General features: G+C 39.6%; 3 protein-coding genes across 3 annotated transcripts; all 3 read right to left on the reverse strand.

Moving 5' to 3' along the window:
- Window positions 1–14,819: 14,819 nt before the first annotated feature.
- On the reverse strand, window positions 14,820–16,114 carry GGS23DRAFT_600912 (thymine dioxygenase; the record flags this gene model as incomplete). Its single annotated transcript, XM_051519140.1, has 4 exons — window positions 14,820–15,073; window positions 15,170–15,608; window positions 15,683–15,798; window positions 15,880–16,114. 4 exons carry the CDS (start codon window positions 16,112–16,114, stop codon window positions 14,820–14,822), a joined length of 1,044 nt encoding a protein of 347 aa, XP_051367597.1.
- A 534-nt stretch (window positions 16,115–16,648) lies between these two features.
- Window positions 16,649–18,485, reverse strand: GGS23DRAFT_385349 (carbohydrate esterase family 3 protein). Its single transcript, XM_051513473.1, has 2 exons — window positions 18,247–18,485; window positions 16,649–18,180 (listed from the first exon to the last, which is right to left on the reverse strand). The coding sequence occupies exons 1-2, from the start codon at window positions 18,392–18,394 to the stop codon at window positions 17,183–17,185; spliced, it is 1,146 nt and encodes a 381-aa protein (XP_051367598.1). The 5' UTR covers window positions 18,395–18,485; the 3' UTR covers window positions 16,649–17,182.
- On the reverse strand, window positions 18,486–18,977 carry GGS23DRAFT_385348 (uncharacterized protein). The gene has a single exon (XM_051513472.1). The coding sequence runs from the start codon at window positions 18,881–18,883 to the stop codon at window positions 18,578–18,580; it is 306 nt and encodes a 101-aa protein (XP_051367599.1). The 5' UTR covers window positions 18,884–18,977; the 3' UTR covers window positions 18,486–18,577.
- Between the last annotated feature and the right edge of the window lie 210 nt (window positions 18,978–19,187).

Below are 19,187 nucleotides of genomic sequence, written 5' to 3' on the forward strand. Positions count from 1 at the left end.
CGGTATCTAGAAGGACGTTAATCTAGATGGAGCTAAGTTTAACGCTACTCGAGTCGTGGTAGGTACTTTTAAGGAATATATTACTTAAGAGAATAAACTCCTTAAAGAAAACTATAAGAAAGCCGTTTACGAGTAAGCGTTAATCCTAACCGAAGACCGAGGAGATTAGCTACTAAGGCTTAAGGTACGAATTCGAGAGTAATAAACGATAGCGTATAATAAGTTCGTTTCTTAGTAAATAACGATCGAGGCTTAGGTTATAGCTATTAATAAGTAATATAGGGTCCTTTATAGCTAGATTCTCGTATTTATTTCGGTAGGTTTTTTTAAGGTAGTTAATATAGAGATATAATTCCTAGACCTTAATCCGATTATTTAAAATCTCGTAAAGATCTTCCGTAAGTAGATTATTCCTACCGAAGCCGCTATTAAAACGCTCGTTAAGCGAGAATACCGTAAGGTATTTTAAAAAGTAAAGGTAGGTACCTATAATCCTAAGTAATTCTACGTTATATAGTAATACGCCTTTCTTCGCGCTCGCGTTTATTATATTAACGAAATTAAGGGCGTTATAGAAGTAAAGGATTTCCTCGAAGTAATTAAAGCTAAGATCGTAATCGACTAGGCTATACGGATATTAATCGCTCTTATTAAAACTAATAGACTCGGCGAATAACTAAAGACCCTTAAGTAACTAGGCATCGTATTTAGCGCTTTCGCTACCGAGAATAAGTAGAAAGGTAAATTAGGTTATAGAATTTTCGCAATAGCCTACTAAGGACCGATTCTAGGAGCGAAATTAGCTAATAATAGCGGCTAAGGAAAATTAACGAGCTACGAATACCCTTGCAAGTCTAAAGGTAAACTATACTTATAAGTAGCTTACTTTTATGGAATCCTATAGAAGTCCGTTACTAGTTAGACTATACGTAACCTAAAGCCGATCCCGGTTAATATTATACGAAAAATCAAGGCTAGATACGACTTACCTAAGTACGTTAAGCTTCGAAACTAGATTAACCGCTAGGGATAGGACGTTCCCGTAAATAATATACCTAATAATCGCTTCGGGAACGGGGGAGGAAATAACGCTATTACTTAGCTAGTTAATATTAACGTAATAGTAATCGACTTACGTACTATATACCTATTTACTTAGATTAGGATTTACTTTACTATAGACCTAGTCCGATACCTACTATCGGAAAGTACCGTCTTCGATAATTATAGAGTAGTTTACCTAGTTAATAATCGTAATCTTCTAATAAAGGGGTCGTTTATTTCCGCTAGAGACGGATAAACGGTCGAAGCTAATACTATAAGCTTTTTTATTATTAGTACGGGTCGTAGGATTATCGAGAAATATATCTTGGATTAATTTAATAAGCCTATCTTTAATTTAGAGCTTAAGGACGTCGTACTTATTAAAGATTTCTACGTTAATATTATCTTTAAAGCGAAACTTCGTAGTATAGGTATTTAGTTTTACGGTTTAAATTATACTTTAAGGAATGAAACCCTCGAGAAAAGTACTATAGTAAGGAAGCTAAAGCGACGCTTTAACCTAGTCTTTTTCGAATTTAAGTAGTTCTTTTCTTATTCGTAAGTCCTATCCGTAATATCATTTATAATACCATCGAGTATTCTACGTAGCGTAGCGTCGATCGTAGTAGTACCTTATTTCCCGGAGAGAAACGTTCGGTAGAGAAGATCGAGAGATATTATTAAACCGAGAGAAGATTCCGAGGCATTTTAGTATTAGCGAGTAGGGTATCTTAGTCCTAAAGCGCTTAAAGCCTTCGTTAAAAACGCCCGGAACGTTAAGATTAACGATATACCTATAATTAAGTACGAGTATTATAGTTAAGCGATAAGTAAGAGAGTAATCTCGCGCCGTTTATTAATATATCGCTTGCTACGTTCTTTTTAGAAGGTATATTAGGATTTATTTAACTACCCGGAAGGTTACGACGGATCTAAGTAACTTATCGTAATTAGGGATAAATTTAACGGAATGTTATAGGTTAAAACCCTAGAGAGTAAGTAAGGTTTACTAGTAATAAGAACTCTTCGATTCTTTAAAAGATAGGTTCGGAAGTAATTCCGATTCTTAATCTATAAGATACGTTACGATAATAAGCGTTTAGTAATAAGTATTAAAGGTATGTTTAAATATAAGATCTAAGTAATAAAAGAGGGCATTAATCTCGAACTCCCGCCGGTTAATATTAAGGAGCTAACCGGTAGGGGTAAGAGAGCTAGATAGATTATTATCGTTAAGTCGATTAAGATAAGGATTAGAATAAGGCTACTAAAGAAACTATAGCCGGAAATCGTTAAAGCCGCGGTATATTTAATTAATATTAACCTTAACTAAGCTTATAATCTTCGTATACCTTACGAGCTTTTAGATACTTAGTTTAAGTAGTACTTTAGATGGTATACTTTAAAGGTAGTAAGGAAGCTAACGAGCGACCTACGACCGGATTAGAACGGTATTTATATATACGGGTATCGCGCGTATCCCTTAATAGAAGAACGTACTTAAGATTTTAATAGGAAAGGGTTTAAGATAAACCTACGAGCTTATATCGGGTATTTAATAGGATATTATGCTAGTAACCTATACCGAATTTAAGTTCCTAGGCTAGGTAAAGTAATCCTAACTAAGGATATAGTCTTTAACGAAGAAACGTTTTATAGCTAGACTAATGAATTAAAAGCTTAGTAACTCGAACGGGAAGAAATTAATCGAATAAATCTCTCGATACGTATAAGTAATAACGTTATTTAATTAATTATCGAAGTATTAGACTTATAGGATTCGTTCGTATTATTTAATCGAGAGTTAAATAGCGAGCTAACTCCCCTCGGGGGTAGCGAGCCTACCTCGGGTAATTAGGATCTAAATACGACTTAGTCCGCCGGTCCTAGCTCGGGAGTAGGGTAGCCTTTAAAAGAAGAAGAACTAAAGATAGATTCCGATAATTTAAAATACGAAACGGCTAGGTCTAAAGACGAATAACCGTAAAAGGTAATAGAACTATTCGAATTAATCGAGCAGGAGATATAAGAATAACTCGAAGCGGGAACCTAGGAGAAATTAAACGAAGAAGCGGATATATTCTACGGGCTCCCGAGTTTAAGACTTACTTTAATCGTATCCGCGGAAGCTACGGGAAATAGGAGTACTTCGATAAGGAGTATAAAGTAATTAAAGTTAAGTACGGCTACTAGTAAAAGTACCGAAAGTCCGGAGCGGCGAGTATACTTCGCCGATAGAATAAATACTCGGGAATAGCCTTTAGAATAATTAACTAGAGAAACGCGTACTTCTTCCGAAGAAGAGGAGTAATATAGCCTATCCTTATAAACTACTTAGCGTAAGTAACGTAAGAGAAAGGTTTATCTTCCTATTATTCGTTATAGTAAAAGAAAGAGAGGAGAAAGTCCGGAAAGGAATAAAGTAATAGATAGCTTAAGTATTAAAGTTTACGTAATATCGGATAACCTAACGGCTAAGAATAACCTCTTAAGAAATCGCTAGCTCGACTTTATAATAACCTTCTAGCTTAATTAATTAAAAGGATAGTAAGTAGAGAGCTACGATAAGTATATTACGCTATACTTAATTTTCGTAGTAGCCGTTAATTAAACGAACGCCGAGCGATTAGGCGTATCGCTTAGTAAGATAAGAATTTACCGCGACGATTTATTTAAACCGCTAAAGATATAAAAGGACTTAGATAAGTATTTATTAGGAAAGCGATTTAAAAAAAACGCTAGATTTAAGATTAAAGCCTTCCTATATATTAAAGTATAGCGTATTATTAATCGTAAACGGATAAAAATAAAGCTAATTTTATTAATATAAGTCTTCGACTATAAATTCGACGAAAATAATTTCCTTACTACTTATAAGTCGCGCTTAATAGCGCGAGGAAATTTATAGCCTAAAGAGTTACTCGAGAGTACTTACGTAACTACGTTAGTAATAAAATCGTTCCGTATAATAATAGCTATCGTAGCTTAATTCGACCTCGAAGTTAATTAATATAATATTAAAAACGCGTTCCTTAACGTAATAAGACCGGAAAGCGACCTTATACCTATAAAGTTACTAAACGGGTTTAAGGAAGAGGGAAAATACGCCCTCGCTATAAAAGTAGTATACGGGTTTAGAGATTTACTCCTACTTTAGTTTAAGGAGATAGAAAGTACCCTTAACCGCCTAGGACTTTAGAGCTCTCTAAAGGAGCCGTGCTTATTTTATATAAAAGAACGAGAAGTCTTCGTATTAATATACGTAAACGATATATTAATTATAAACTATAAAAGCTTAGAAGCGATAATATAAAAGGTAGCTTAGGGGTTAAAGGATACTTATAAAACGAAAGAACTTAGACCGGTAAAGTAATATTTAGGGATTAGGGTAATACGTAATCGTAAAATACGAACTATAACCTTAATATACGACGCTTATATCGAAAAGATTACTAAACGCTTTAAACTAGCGGATAATAATTAATTTCCGATAATATTATTATTAATTACCGAGCTAGTAAAGTATATAGGCGTTACTTTAAAATAATAAGTTAAGAAATACTAGGAGAAAGTAGGGTTATTATTTTATAGCGTAATTATAATACGCTTAAACGTCGCTTTCGTAGCGTTTTAATTATCCTATTTCCTAACTAATTTAGGACCTTAATACTTTAAAGCGGTTAATTAAACGATTAAATACCTATATATTATTCGCTTCTTTAGTATAAGGTATAAGGGTAAGAGTAATAACGCTTAGGTACTTTTAATTAGTAATAACGCTTCGTTTATAAACGATTTTAAGTTAAAAAAGTCGTCTTAAGGATACGTAATATTTTTATTTAAAGGTCCGATTATATGGAAAGCCGTTCGCTAGGATATAGTATCGATATCGACGATTAAAGCTAAATTACTCGTACTAGAGTATATAGCTAAGGAAACGATAGCTTTTAAACGTTTCTTTAGGGATATTACCCTAAAGCTAGGAGAACCTTAGAGGATATATAGCGATAACTAATAAACGATAAGATTAGTAATAAGGAAAAAAGAAAGGATTAATACTAGGCTACGTTATATAGATATATAGAATATATAGCTACGTTAGGAGTATTAAAAAGGTACCTTCGAAGTAATTTATTTCCTTATTAACTAAATACTAATAAACGGACTTACGAAAGCTTTACTACGTTAATCGTTCGAGTATTTTAAAGTATTACTTAACCTATAGAACGCTCGCGAAAAAATAATTATAATAATACTTAAAGAGTCGCCGTAAGTACTAACGGTACGTAAATTCTTTCCTTAACTAACTAATATATAGGTATAAAATATTACCGCTATATAAAAATAGCTTTTCTTACCGCTAAATACCGAACTTATATTACTTTTAAATCCTAATATAGGAAGGCTACTTTAAAATAAAGAACTTAACTACGGAAGTAATAAGTAAGGCCGGACTAGCGGGAGATACGAATACCGGCGGATTCGTTCTAGTATTCGATAATTTCCTCGTATAAGCGGTCGGCCTATCGATATAATACTTCGTATAAGTATTACTCGAAGGAAATAAGCGCGTAAGCGCGAGCTATCTTAGATATTACTTCCTTAGAAGATTATTTTTCGTCCTCGGAAGACTTCTTTTCTCCTTCTTCTCCTTTAACGTCCTTTATTTTTATATTTAACTCCTACTCGGAAGCGATAATAAGCGAGGCTACGTTAAGTATTACGGTCGATAAACCGGCGGAAGCGTTACTTACGTCGGTTAAAATAAAAGAAGGACTAATAGGTATAAAGCTAAGGGCGGATACGGTAAGGGCGGTCGATAGTCCGGTAGCCGAAGGGCTTACGCCTAATTAAGTAAATTAACCGGAATTAGTTACGCTTTATCGCGACTTTACGGTTTCGGAAACCGCGGGTATTTATTCTTCGTTTTAATAAAGCGTAAGGAGCTCCTTTATTATCGTAATAAACTTAAGGGCTTATAACTAACGTTAACGAATATTAAATAACGCGGAATAAGGCTTATATATCGGTAGAACCCTCGATATAGGCGACGATAAGGTAAATAACCGGTAGGATTAAAGCGTCGGTCCTATGTAATATTAGCTCTAGACCTCGACGTACGGGAATAAGAATACTTATAAAGATACGTAGGCGTAACCGGATAAATAGCGATAATAACGGTCGGTACTTTAAAAAGAATCGAAGTATTCTTTAGTAGATTTATTTTAAGCCGTATTACGTACGTAAGTTAGGTAAAAGACTATACGGCGAACTCCGTACTTTCGATTACGGATAACCGAAGTAGTTCTTAGGGCGACGGTAGTAAAAGCGGGAGCGGCCGGCGCGACGGAGGTATTAAAAGGAACCGCCGGAACGGTCGGGTTAAAGGAAGTAGCGGGAACGGTAGTAGCTTCGGAAGCCGAGGAAGCGTTACGGCCTCGTTTTTATTCTCGTTTTTATATTACGATATTACTACGGATCGGTATAATAATAATAACGATCGCTTAGGTTACGTAAGTAACGGCGATATTATTAAAGGACGTAACCTAATATACGTAAGTTTAAGCTCGGGTTTTACGCGAGGAAACCTTACGAGTAATTAATATAACCGGGCGGTCGCTTTTTTCGATTACTTTCTCGTATAAGGAGGGGGAGTTTTCCTCGGAGGATTTCTCCTTAGAGAATTCGTCGGTAAAGACCTTAATAGCTCGGGATACGGTACCTTAAGGGACGCGAGTAATTAAGGCTTAGGTACGTTACGTAAAGGCGCTAGGTACGATTATATCGACGTCGCTTTCGTCGATAAAAGGATCTTTAAGGGGCTAAGCGATAACTAAGGCCCCGGACCCGGGAGTAAAGGATATTCTTCCGCGGCGAGTAAGGCTACCGGCCGAAGCTCTAACGCTACTTTCCATACGAATACGGAAGATAGGCTAGGAGCTCGCGGCGAAAAGGCCGAGTATCCTTTACTTTAGCGAGGCTACGGTACCTTAAAGCGTTAGTATTATCTTACGAAGCTTTTAAGTATTAAATATATTAAAAGATCGTTAATTACGGTATTATATTATTACCGGTAAATAACGAATAAGTAATAAACGGATTATCTCGAATAACCTTTTACTTATTAATATAGAATAACTAACGGTCGCTTTATTATCTTAGGATACTTTAATATTAAGAGTAATATATTAGTTATAAATAATAACTTTTACCGTAATAAGCTAGGCTATTATCTTACGGTCGTTTAATAAAAGTATATTACGACTTATATAATACGCGAGCTACGCTTTACGTAAACTATAAAAGAAGCGGACTTACCTTACGATAATAAATTAACGAAGCTTTATTAGTTATATTAACTTACGATCGCGTAATTAATGGAATTATTTAATTATAATTAGGGGTATATACCTATAATAAATAACCTAGGGAAGAAAGGAAAAGAGAGAAGTACGCTTAATTCGAGAGCGAGAAATCCTAGATATATTTATACTTAACCGCCTTCGTAAGAAAAACGGTAGAATCGGTTAGCATAAGTAACGCGCGCGAGCGCGCGCGATAGTAATAAAGGAGATTAAATCTTAGTATTAATACTAGAGCTATTACTATTACTATTATTACTATATTACCTATATAGCTAACTACCGCTTAATCGAGAGCGAGTAATTATACGAATAATTATACGAATAATTATTTTCATTTATAATAAACTATAAAATATTAAGTAAGGGATACGAAAAGTATATAACTTAGGAGAAAATATTATTAATAATAAACCGGAATATATACGGATAAGGGAATATAAGGGAGCCCGAGATAGGGTACTTAGTAGTCGATTAACCTTAACGAGGTATAGCGAGACTAGGGAATAATCTCTTGGGCTATTATCGTAAGTAAAGGACTATAGTTAACCTTACTATCGTAAGCTTAACTAGGGGATATATTACGTAAGTATATACCCCTAGTAGGAACTACCTAGCTTACTTAAGCTAGCTAAGTACTACTATATATACCTATAAATCGCTTTATATTCTTTAGTAGCTTTCCTTCTTTTCTAGTTAGTTAATATATACCTTCTTATCCTCATTCTATTACTCTCTTTGCGAATAACTTATTAACCTAAGTTTAGCTCTCGCTAGCTACGTAATATTATCGTATTAAATTATAATAATATATATATAAGGGAAGATAAAGTTTATCCGATAGTCCCGATAGTTCCGATAATCCATAGATTACGATAAAGAAATCATTAAAATATATAAAACCGCTATATTTCTTTAAATATTTAGCAGGTAAATTAAGGTTTATAGCGATAGATTAACGCCGTTATATACCTTTTAGTTAGGATCGCCTCCCGACCGAACTCGATAAGATTTAACGCTTTTATTATTCCTACCGATTTCGGGGTCCGATTTTGTTAACCTGGTTTAAAAATAATCCAGACTCTTCTTAAGTACGTTTAACTTAATATTTTCTTCGAAATGGATGCGGTAAATCGATTCTTTAATAAGATTCGTTAAATATTCGGTAATATAAATATCTCCTTAGTTATTTTAATACTTAAAAACCTACTTTAATAAATCGATAATGCTCTAAGACTTTTTATAAATAAGTTCGCGCCTAAACCTTAAGTTTTATAAGGTATTTCGTTGGATATAATAAGCTTAGCTACAGCGTATGCAAGCGTATGTTATAAAAAGGGGGGGTAGCGGTAACGTAGTTAGATTAACTAAAAACTACTACCTAGGCGCGAGTAAAAAATCAGGGGTAAAAACGACGGAGGTAAAACCAAAAGACTACCGAGAAACGAGGATAAGGTAGATCTATTAATCGGCAAACGAGCTTTTAAGTAAGTTAATCAAAAGCTATTAAGAGGGCGTAGTTATTAATAATGCCTAACCTAAAAAGCTATAACCTAAAAAGGCTTAATCCGAAAGCTACGAAAACGGCTCTAGAGCTACGAAAACAGCTCTTAATTAGTTAAAAATCAGGGAATCTCTTAACCGACGTATCCTAAACCTATTAACTATAAAAACGATCGCAAAAGGTCGCTCCTAAGATAAGGTAAGGTTACGGACGAGTTACTAGGTGGTTACCATCGAACAGGAGTAGCGTAGGTACGCTATAAGAGATACGTATAACGAGGTTAACCTAACTACTAATAACTAGCGTAATACCGATCGAACTAGATTATAGCTATAAATAGCTATAATTAACTAATCGGCTACCTAAAAACGGTAGCTAGGAAAGACTAGAAAGGATAGAATAACGATAAGGCTAGAAAGGTATAGTAAGAAACGAATAAATAATTATAGATCCTAATATCTATAGATCTAAGTCTAATCGATAAAAATATAAATACGAGACCTATATAAATACATATCTAAAAGGCTACGTAGCCTAGTTCTACCGTACTACTATAACATTAAAAGGTAACCTAATCCGTAAAGTAACGCCTATATTATCGGCTTTTATTTTCTTCTTTCTCTTCTTCTTAGCCTAGCCTTCTTAAATAATCTAACTATCGAGGAATTTATCTATTTAGAAATACTATATTATCGGTTAAGGAGCCTGCTAAGTTACGGTAGAAGAATAGGTATATTAATAGGAAACGGCCTAGATAAATAAATTCGAAGCGGAACAAAAGAAATAGTATACTAACCTACCCTTCGTTAGTAAATCTAAATAGCTACGCTAGTATTACGTAAGCTACGTAAGCTACGCGAGGTAAAGTACGACGCGATCGGAACTACTTTGCCTCGTTAACCTATTATACTACGTAATATTACGTAATATCTCGGCCGTCTTTAAGCGACTTTACTATTTAAGATATTCCTTTAATACATTTTATAATTTAGCCTTTTATATTAAGCTATTAGTTTAACCCTTTCCATCCTTAAGGTTAAATAAGTAATAAGACGTAAAGCGGTTATAAAGGTAGTATTCGTTTCTATCTTCGGTTTTTAATCGTATCGAAACGGCTTAGTTATAAGAGTACTATCGCTTTCCTAGCGTATCGCCGGGGTTATTTAGATCGGAAGGTAGCTTATAATAGGCTTTAGCCGTAATACCGTCCTCGAAGCCGGCTTTAACGGTAAGCTACTCCTAATTAACCTAGAAATCCATTAACTAACTATAGCGACGGGATTTAAAGGAAGTATAAGAAATATACCTATAATAACTTCGTTTAAAAGTATTTCTAAACCTTAGCGATAATTATTATATCCTTCGCGATAATCTTCTTAAAGCTAATAAAATAGGACGCTATATTAATTCGCTATAAATAATTATTTAGGGTAAGGGATAACGGGGATATATAAAATATTATTATAAAGGTAAAGTACTTATAGCTAGGCTTTAAAGCGCTTACGGTTATTTTAGCTATAGCCGCGGTATATTTTACTTATAGCAAGTATATATTTTCGTTAGCGCTTTAATTACTTAAGCCTACTTTAGCCTTTACCCGGAAACCGAGCGACTTCCTAGGAAGTCGCATATAAGGAAGCTATAGCCTATTCCTTACTTTATCCTAAAACTAATGCCTAATAATTAACCTATGCTTTAATAGCCTAAATAAAGCCTATAATAGTCTATATAGCGGGATAAAAAAGATAACGCTTCATTAAATATTAACTTAATCCGTATACCTATTAATATAGTTATCCGTAATAACGTAAATATCGCCGACCGAATATATAACGCGCTATACCGACTCTCCTTATTAATTACTATCGCTAAATATACTTTTTCGTTACGATGGATTAATACTAGCTAGATATTATTCGGGATTACCCTCTAAGCGGTACGTTATTAAACGTAGTCGTTTAGAATCCTATCGAACTCGATATAGTTAACCGTAAAGGTAAATACGAACTACCTACTTCCTATCGACTATTTTAATATATACTTAGATCTTTAAACCATTATACTTACGCTTTTTTTTATATTCCTTAACTACCTAGCCTCCCGTTATCTACCTTCCTAAATAAGCTATAATAACCTACGTTAAAATATCTTTAATCTTATTCCGGTACTCGCTTTTAATACCGTTTACCTTAACCGAATTAAGCCTTTTTTAAATGCCGTCTTTATTTACCGATCCGATATCGAAATCTAGGAATAAGTCTACTACGCCGTTACCGAATCTACCCTTCCGCGAAAACCCGTCTCCTTCTTCCTATAAATACTATCGGTATATAAAACAAGTAGCTTTATAAATTCCTCTAAATTATGCGTTAATATAAATAAAGTCCTTAGAAATAAACTTAGCGTTATATACGTCGATATTCCGAATTTTTACGAAGCCCTTTTCGGTAATATTCTAAATCTCGAGGTAATATCTATAGATATCTTTTAGAAATATATTAATAAGATATTATTACGCTATAGAAAAGGTCGTTAGATTAAATAGCTAGAGGATACTAACTAGAACGACGTTATTACTTAACTAACCGATTTATATAATTAAATTATCCGGTAAGCGTAGAACTATAGGCCGAAAATAATACGGAAGCCGTTAGCTTACCTTAATAAACCGCTTCATGGCTCGGTTACGAAGCGGAAACCCGATTTTATCTTTATGGATAACCCGACGGTAGGGAACGATTAATTATATATCTTAATACCTAAGGAACTAAAGAGTAATCCTAAAAAAGACATAGATTCTAAGGCGCGGCTTACTTTAGGAAGATTCGCGAAAGAAGTATTTATTTCTTAACCTATTCGCCGCTTTATTTTAGCCTTTACCTTATATAAACGTTAAATACGGCTTTAGGAATTCGACCGGCTTAGCGTTATCGTATCTAAGAAATTCGATATTTATAACATAAGGTAGCTATTTATATTAACTATCCTTAGTTTCCTTTAAATAAACGATTAATCGTTCGGCTTCGATCCTACTATAATAAAATTAAATTACTACTAATATATCGATATTAAGCGAAATAATACGATAAAGCGTATCATAATCGATAGTCTTATAAGGCGGATACTAGGTATAATAAGCCGTATAACTACCTACTAGAAAGCATACCCCGAAGGAAATAAAATAATACCGCTTATTATTAAGGACTTATAGTAATTTCTAAAACGTAACGACGAAGGTAAATTACTTAAAATAATAATAGAGAAACGCGTGAAAAATATCGCGCGGTATTACGCCTATACGACGGTTTATATAGGATATAATAACGACGATATTTAAGGCTATATTCGTAAAGGATTAAACGTTATAAAGGCTAATAACTATAGCTAAGAACGCCTAGCCTAGTTTTCTCGATTACGCCTAAGTTCTACGAGCCTTAAACGCTTATCCTATTAAGTTAGCGCCCCTCTCCCGCCCGGTAAAAAGTCCCGTTTAAGTTCGGGTTCGGCGTTTCCTATAAAACCTAAAAGTCTACTCCTAAACCGGGTTTACCGACGCATTATTTTACGCGATTACGGGAAGCTAATCTATAAGGTAAGCTTATAAGTAGCCTTACTTAAGGCGTTAAAAGGATATATTAAAGGATACGAGTCTTTATATAAGGCTAATATTCTTTATCGGGATATCTTAATTAATAATCTTATAATTAATAAGGATAAAGAGAACCTTTCTTAGCCTTTGTTTTTAATTAATCTCGATCTCGCTATTAAGACCGATCGATTATAAGTATTAAGTACTAAAGAAATAACCGGTACGAGGGCTTTTATAGTAATCGGGATCCTCTCCGGCGACGACTATTCCTTTATAGATAACCTCGAGTCCTTTTTTTAGGTTCTCTTTTAGATTTACATCCATTATAACGGATAAGGTAATAACTAAAGCATTCCTCGATATAATAAATAGAATTATATAGATATAGAAGAGCTTATTACCTTAAAGCGAGGAATAATAGCTAAAAAGGCCTTCCATAAGACTATATCGGTATACTTTACTTCGTATTATTAATCGCTAATCCCTTGCGTAATTAAGTTACGCGATATAGTATTTCCTAACGGTTAAAGTTAAAAGTAGGAAAATAAATTACTATATTTACGGATACGGAAAATTCTTTACGAAGCTTAAACTAATCCGTTAGTAGTAATAGTAAATTAATAAACTTAAGTCTATTCTTTTGCCGTAACTAGGGGTAATTAAGGTAGCGTAACTTTAAACGTAGGTACGAAGGTAATAATACGAAGGTAATGCTACCTTATTTAAAATATATAAAGAGAAATAACGTTAAGCGTCGGATAATATAGCTACTAACGCGACGACGTACTCTAATGCCGACTTATCTAGGAAACTAACGGAATCGATAACCCTTTATAAATATAATTAGATTTATCTTATAGCCGCGGTATAGCTAACCCCGATAAGGAAAATATATTACTATTATAAAGTCTTATTAGCCTCGAAATCTAGGATTTAAGTAATACGATCCTAGATATTAAGAGTTTCGATTATTATAATAATACGGTAGAACTAAGCTACGTAGCCTTTTAAATATATATTTATATAGGTCTTATACTTATCTTTTTATCGATTAAACTTAAACTTATAGATATTAGGATCTATAGCTCTTTACTCGTTTCTTATTATGCCTTTATTCGCTATCTCTATCCATTTCTATTAGTTTTTCCTTTTCCTAGCTACCGTTTTTAGCTAGCCGATTAATTAATTATAGTTATTTATAGCTATAATTTAGTTCGATCGGTACTAGGCTATAGTAATACTCCTAAGACCCGTCGGAAGGTCCTCCCGGCGCTAGGTAAGCGCTTCGTACGTATGGCTAATATACGGTAAGCGAAAAGGTCGTTAAAAGGCAGGATCGTATATAAGGACGAAGCAAGCGACGAGAAGGTACCTAACGAATAAGAAACGGCGCAGGAAACGACTAAAAACGAAGGATCGTAAGCGGAGGATTATATTAAAGTAATAACGCCGTAATCGGAAGGTTTTAATTAGTTTTAATAATCTAAATAGCTTTAATTACTTACGTAGTAGTAGTAATAGTAAGGATTTTTTAGGTAGTCCGCGAAGGGATAGTCCGTAGAAGGGGGTTAAGCTTACATACTAAAGTTTATTTTATATTAAACGGTCTTTTTAGCGTAATTACGGTAATACGTATTTAGAAATTATATAAGTTTATTTATATTAGGTTATGAAAAGCGGGTCTTATTAAGCCAGACTTAGGTTTAGGCTTAGGCTAAAAGCGGCGTGGCTTAGGTTAGATTCCTATTCCGATTCTGGATGGTAAAACCGATCTTGGAGGTACCTGGACGACGAATTCAACCACGAAGACCCCTTTGCCTATACCTGGCAGGTAACCGGGGGCGCGGGCGGAATTCCACCTCGAATCCACTTGGATTAGCCCTGGCTCTACTTTAGCCAGGCATATATATACTTACCACCTGCTGAGCATGTGCCTAGGTACCTAGGTAGGTGGGCACCTGTGGTAAGGAACGTCGATCGATGGGCGACGGAAACAATGGGTGCTTAGGTACCTAAGATGGGTTATTTACGTGTTTCTATTTCTATACTGAATGGAAAAGATTGCCGTTAAAGAGGTTAAGCGGCCGTCTGCAGCAATACCCGTTAGTTTTATTGCATGTAGGCACGATTAGGGTATCTGATTAGGTAGTTAGTATACTTCGGTACATCTGCGTATGCACGGCCTCGACCAACAGGTAGGTACCTAGGTACCTGCAGCATACCTACCATGATGATGGCATCCAAATCCATCCGTCCCTCTCTGCCTCGTCTCCCCCATTCCGTAACATCCAAGTATGGCTTTACCTCTCTAGATAACCCCCTAGGACGCTACCGGGACCTCCTCGTATTGCCCCCTCCCTCTCATCCGCCTGTACTCCTCCTGCGTAACTGGCTCGTACTTGGCCGGGTGCTTCTCGTCGGTGCAGACAGGTAGACACTCGATCACGGCCTGCGGATCCGGCGACACGAAGTATGGGATCGAGTATCGCGGCTTGGTCATCGGCACCCCTTCCGCCTGCCCCCGACCGGGAGCTGGTGGTAAGGTAACACGGTGGAGCGTCGACTTCAAGAAATCTGTTTACACTCTTCCGTTAACGGTTCGCTTCGAGGGACACATGATGCGACACCCGATCGGGGGGAGGGCATGACTTTGGCTCTAGTCTAACTCACCATTGCTCCACCTCATCAACAAGTCGCCCACGTTCATCACCACCGCGTTCTTCATCGGCATCGCGTCGACAAAGTGGCCCGGTTTGCCGGGGTGCTCGACTTGCAAGCCTCCGCACTCGTCCTGAAACAACATCGTGATAGTCCCCCAGTCCGAGTGAGCCGGCATCCGAGCGACAACGTTGCTGGACAGCCTCTCTACCTCGACCGGCGGATAATGCAGCAGCCGTAGTTGGTTGTTCCCGCCGCTGTGGAAGGACAGGAAGAAGTCTTCGTCTTCGATACCTATGCCGAGTGCCAGAGCGCGCAGCAATTCCTTCCCCGCCCCGAAGCATTTCCAATAGAACCGCGTCATGAATTCACGGAAGCCGGGGAGGATATCTTCCGGTAGCCAGATGTTCGGCTGCAGCTGGGAGTGCTCGCTCCCGATCTCGTAACTCTCCTGCGAACCAAGGAGGGAACAGTTAGGTCAACCCAAATACTCGGAGCAAGTGGCTAGAATCGGAGGGTACGGACTTTGAAGTCTGCAATTTTCCGATTCTCGGCTTCTTTCCGCCCGTCCCCCTCACGGATGATATCTTGCGACACCTTTTCCAGGCCTGGCCACGAATATCCGCGGTGAACACTGGGGCCTACCATACGGGTGGAAAATCGGACGCCTTGGTCAGCGTTGTCACCTCGAACTGAGGGCGGGTCTGGAACTAACTACTAACCTGGTGGATGAGGTGCCAGCATCTTCTTTTCCTCCGGTAGGTCGAAGAGCTTCTTGGACCACCCGAATGCTTCTTCGAGGACGTCGTTAGATACGCCGTGGTTGACGATATACACGAAGCCGACTCGACGACATGCGTCGGTCAATTCTTGGGCAATGCGCTTCTTGTCGCTCGCCGAGCCGTGCGACCACGCGCTGAAGTCCACGACCGGGATCGCGCCCTGCTCGCTGACCATGTTGTTGTCAGTGGCGGCCCTCCGGAAATTTCTTTTTATTTCTGCGCAAATGCCTCGAATTTATCCGCCTCGGTGCAGCAGTCCGTTCGCAATCAAGTTACCGACAAATATTCTCTAGGAGGCGATTGCCTATTGCCAGCTACAACGCAGCGACACGACGCGACAAGGTCTCCCCTTGTGCCTCTGTGATTCGATCCCAGAGCGTCACCATCGGGCGATGCGGGGTTTAGCCGTCTATCATGTCGACCCTTTAGGGCCATCTCCAAAGCCGGCTAAGACTATCTCTCGGTTATCCTCGTCAATGTTGATCCCAGGAAGTCGTGCCAGGGCCCTTCTCGAGCTTGGAGTCGCGTAACGTGGGCTGTCTGATTCACGCGCTTCACGCCAACCAAAACCCTTCCTCTTATCTGCCGACACACGTAGTGCCTCACTACGATCTTAAGCCCACTGCGAGGACCCTACCGAATCAATCACCCGTAATCGAATATACGCGTGCTGCACGATATAGTAGTAAGTATGGATGTCTCATTCAAGAGTTATAACCGCTTCCAGGATGGAAGCAGAAGGGGTATTTAATTAGGCGTCGCACGTAAGTTGATGACAACTTCGTGGCGACAATAGTACCAGCCAAGACGGCTGTTGCCGAAGGCCGGCTATTCCGGCGCTTTATCCAACCCCATCCGTCGGAGGCTCCTATTCATCGATCAAGGGGCCTCCCGGGACGACACCCATTGTTGCTCATTGCTGAGCCTAGAAGCTCTGCGTTGGACTTCACCGTGCCTTGAAGCGAATAGTAGGACGTCGTTGCCCAAGCGAAAGTCCAAGCTACCTCTCGGCGGCGGCGGCGGCCAAGGTCCCGACGTTCAAATCGGTAGTTCTCATGGTCGTTATCCCACGTCTCCTTTTCGTGTCATGGTTGCTTGTGCCCCGAGCTCCCAACGGCTGCGGCGGCCGGAAGTCTCCCGGCCCTCATTCAAAGACACCCGCCGACTATATGTATATGTATATATATATAGGTGTGTGTATGCGTGCGGGCGCGATATGTTCGACTGTGGATTTTGTCGTTATTCAACGACCGGACCCCTTTCTCTCGGCGTCCCCATCCGCCGGGACTCCGTTATCGGCGGGTTTTTGAAGCAATCCCTTAGCGGCGGCCTCTTGGATTGCTCTGACGAAGACGCGGGCCATGGTCTCGTAGCCCTGGACGGTAGGGTGCGAGCCGTCGGGGCCGATCTCGTCGGCCGTCGGAACCCCTGGCACGCCCTCGCTAGGGTGCATTTCGGCCAGGACTACTGGTTTGCCGGCCGCCACCAATTTCTTCGCCATGTCACGGTACTGGCGGTTCATGTCGAGAACGCTGGGCTCGAGGTTGCCGACCTTATTGGTCAGCATCGTGCTCAGAATGACGGTGGACCGGTCTGAGGCTGTCAGGAGATACTCGATCATCTCCTCCATCTGTGAGCCGACCTTATCGACATCCTTGTTTTGCAGCAGATTATTGGTCCCGAGGTTGATTAGAAAGACGTTAGGCAACGTCCGCGGCACGGCCTTCTTGGCGAAGTTGTGCATCTCCTTGATCTTCTTGCCACCGTACGCCTCGACGTCGTTATCGACGAAGTCGCCCAGCCGCACGGAGCCCACCATGTTCACGGTGCAGCCCAAGTCAACCAGCTGGTCCCGCATAGGCTTCCGGAACCCCAGATAGCCTGGGGAAGTCTCGCCCTTCACGATGGAGGCGCCGAGGGCCATAATCCGCAGGGGGACGTCGATGGAGCCTGTCGCAAATGATGTGGTCGATGTCGTTGTCGATGTTGTAAATGTCGATGTCTTTACGGATGGGTGGGTGCTCGTCGTCTGCGTCTTAAACGTTGACGTTGACAAAAGCGACGACGAGGCTTCTGGAAGGACTGCATTTAGCGCCGTTCCCGTTGTCGACGTTGCTGCCGTACTGGCCTTCTCTGGAGACACCGATGATGACGAGACGCCGACGAGTTGTTTCTCGGCTTCGGATTCCCCAGACGAGGAATTAACCCTATTCGCTTGAGTTACGCCTACCACTCCCAGGACTAGATTTCTGTGTGTTAGTGCACTGTCAAAAGCTCTCCCCGTCTTCTAGGCTTGAGACGACTCACCGATCGCGAGAACGATAACACATCCTACCCCGACGAAAATGGCGATTGCTTTCTTGGTGCGCAGAAAGCCTGCTCGCGACGTTCCCGACGATAGTAATAGCTCCGTGGATGATTGCCCGGCGGCCTTCTCTAGAGGTACCCACGTCATGGCTCTGCTTCGCTCGTTTCCCTTGGTGGCCTGTCCGATATGATGAAGGGGAAAACGACCCTGATTACATTCCAAATGTGCCCTTGTTGAACACGGAGGAAAAACAAAACACAATGTTTAAGTCAGCTCCTCCCCCAGAGGCGTGGGCCTCGCAGAGTTGTTATTTCAACAGCTCGCAGAGTCCTACCTGCTGGGTCTATTGCCTGATACTGTGTCTATCGACGCACAGCATGAGAAGGTCGCCAAGACACTCGTCCCAAGCCTGCGCGCGCCAGGGTCCACCCAAATCTTACTCCCCCGATTCGAGGTCTCGGCATGCACAAAAACGGCTAGATAGGATCGGCATCCCCTGCCAAGCGAGGCTTGCTTTGCGGTGTCGATCTCACCAGCGCGGATGTCGGCACCGCTACCCATCGTTGCGGCCCAAGCAACGAGCGCAGGGAGCGCAGTGAGACAAACATGGCCCGAAGTAGCACTTATTTTCGTCATAGAAGGGGGAGCGGCAGCATCTATGGCGTCGATGTTTTAAATAGGAAGACCTTTGAAACGACTCGAAGCCTGGCAGGATTTCTCGAAACCCCAGCGAGCTGACCCAACGAGCCTCACGAGGCGGACGGGGGAATGCAACCGCGCCAGACAGCGGAGTACCAAGGTTGAAAGAGATTGGGTCGCTATCTATGATGCGCCCCATCCACATATGGATACGCCCGCTTGCGAAGAGTTCCCTGCGTTCCGAAAAGGGGCCCGATTTGACTACGATCCTTCCTCCCCCTCCGGTTAAAAATAGGGGATG

Source organism: Durotheca rogersii, assembly GCF_024521655.1.
Source record: "Durotheca rogersii strain YMJ 92031201 chromosome Unknown GGS23scaffold_40, whole genome shotgun sequence".
Taxonomy (NCBI): domain Eukaryota; kingdom Fungi; phylum Ascomycota; class Sordariomycetes; order Xylariales; family Xylariaceae; genus Durotheca; species Durotheca rogersii.

Coding starts and splice junctions, on each gene's coding strand:
- GGS23DRAFT_385349 (XM_051513473.1), bottom strand. CDS start 18,394: ATGACGTGGGTACCTCTAGAGAAGGCCGCCGGGCAATCATCCACGGAG. Junction 18,181..18,246: donor TGTTATCGTTCTCGCGATCG/GTGAGTCGTCTC, acceptor ACAGAAATCTAG/TCCTGGGAGTGGTAGGCGTA.
- GGS23DRAFT_385348 (XM_051513472.1), bottom strand. CDS start 18,883: ATGACGAAAATAAGTGCTACTTCGGGCCATGTTTGTCTCACTGCGCTC.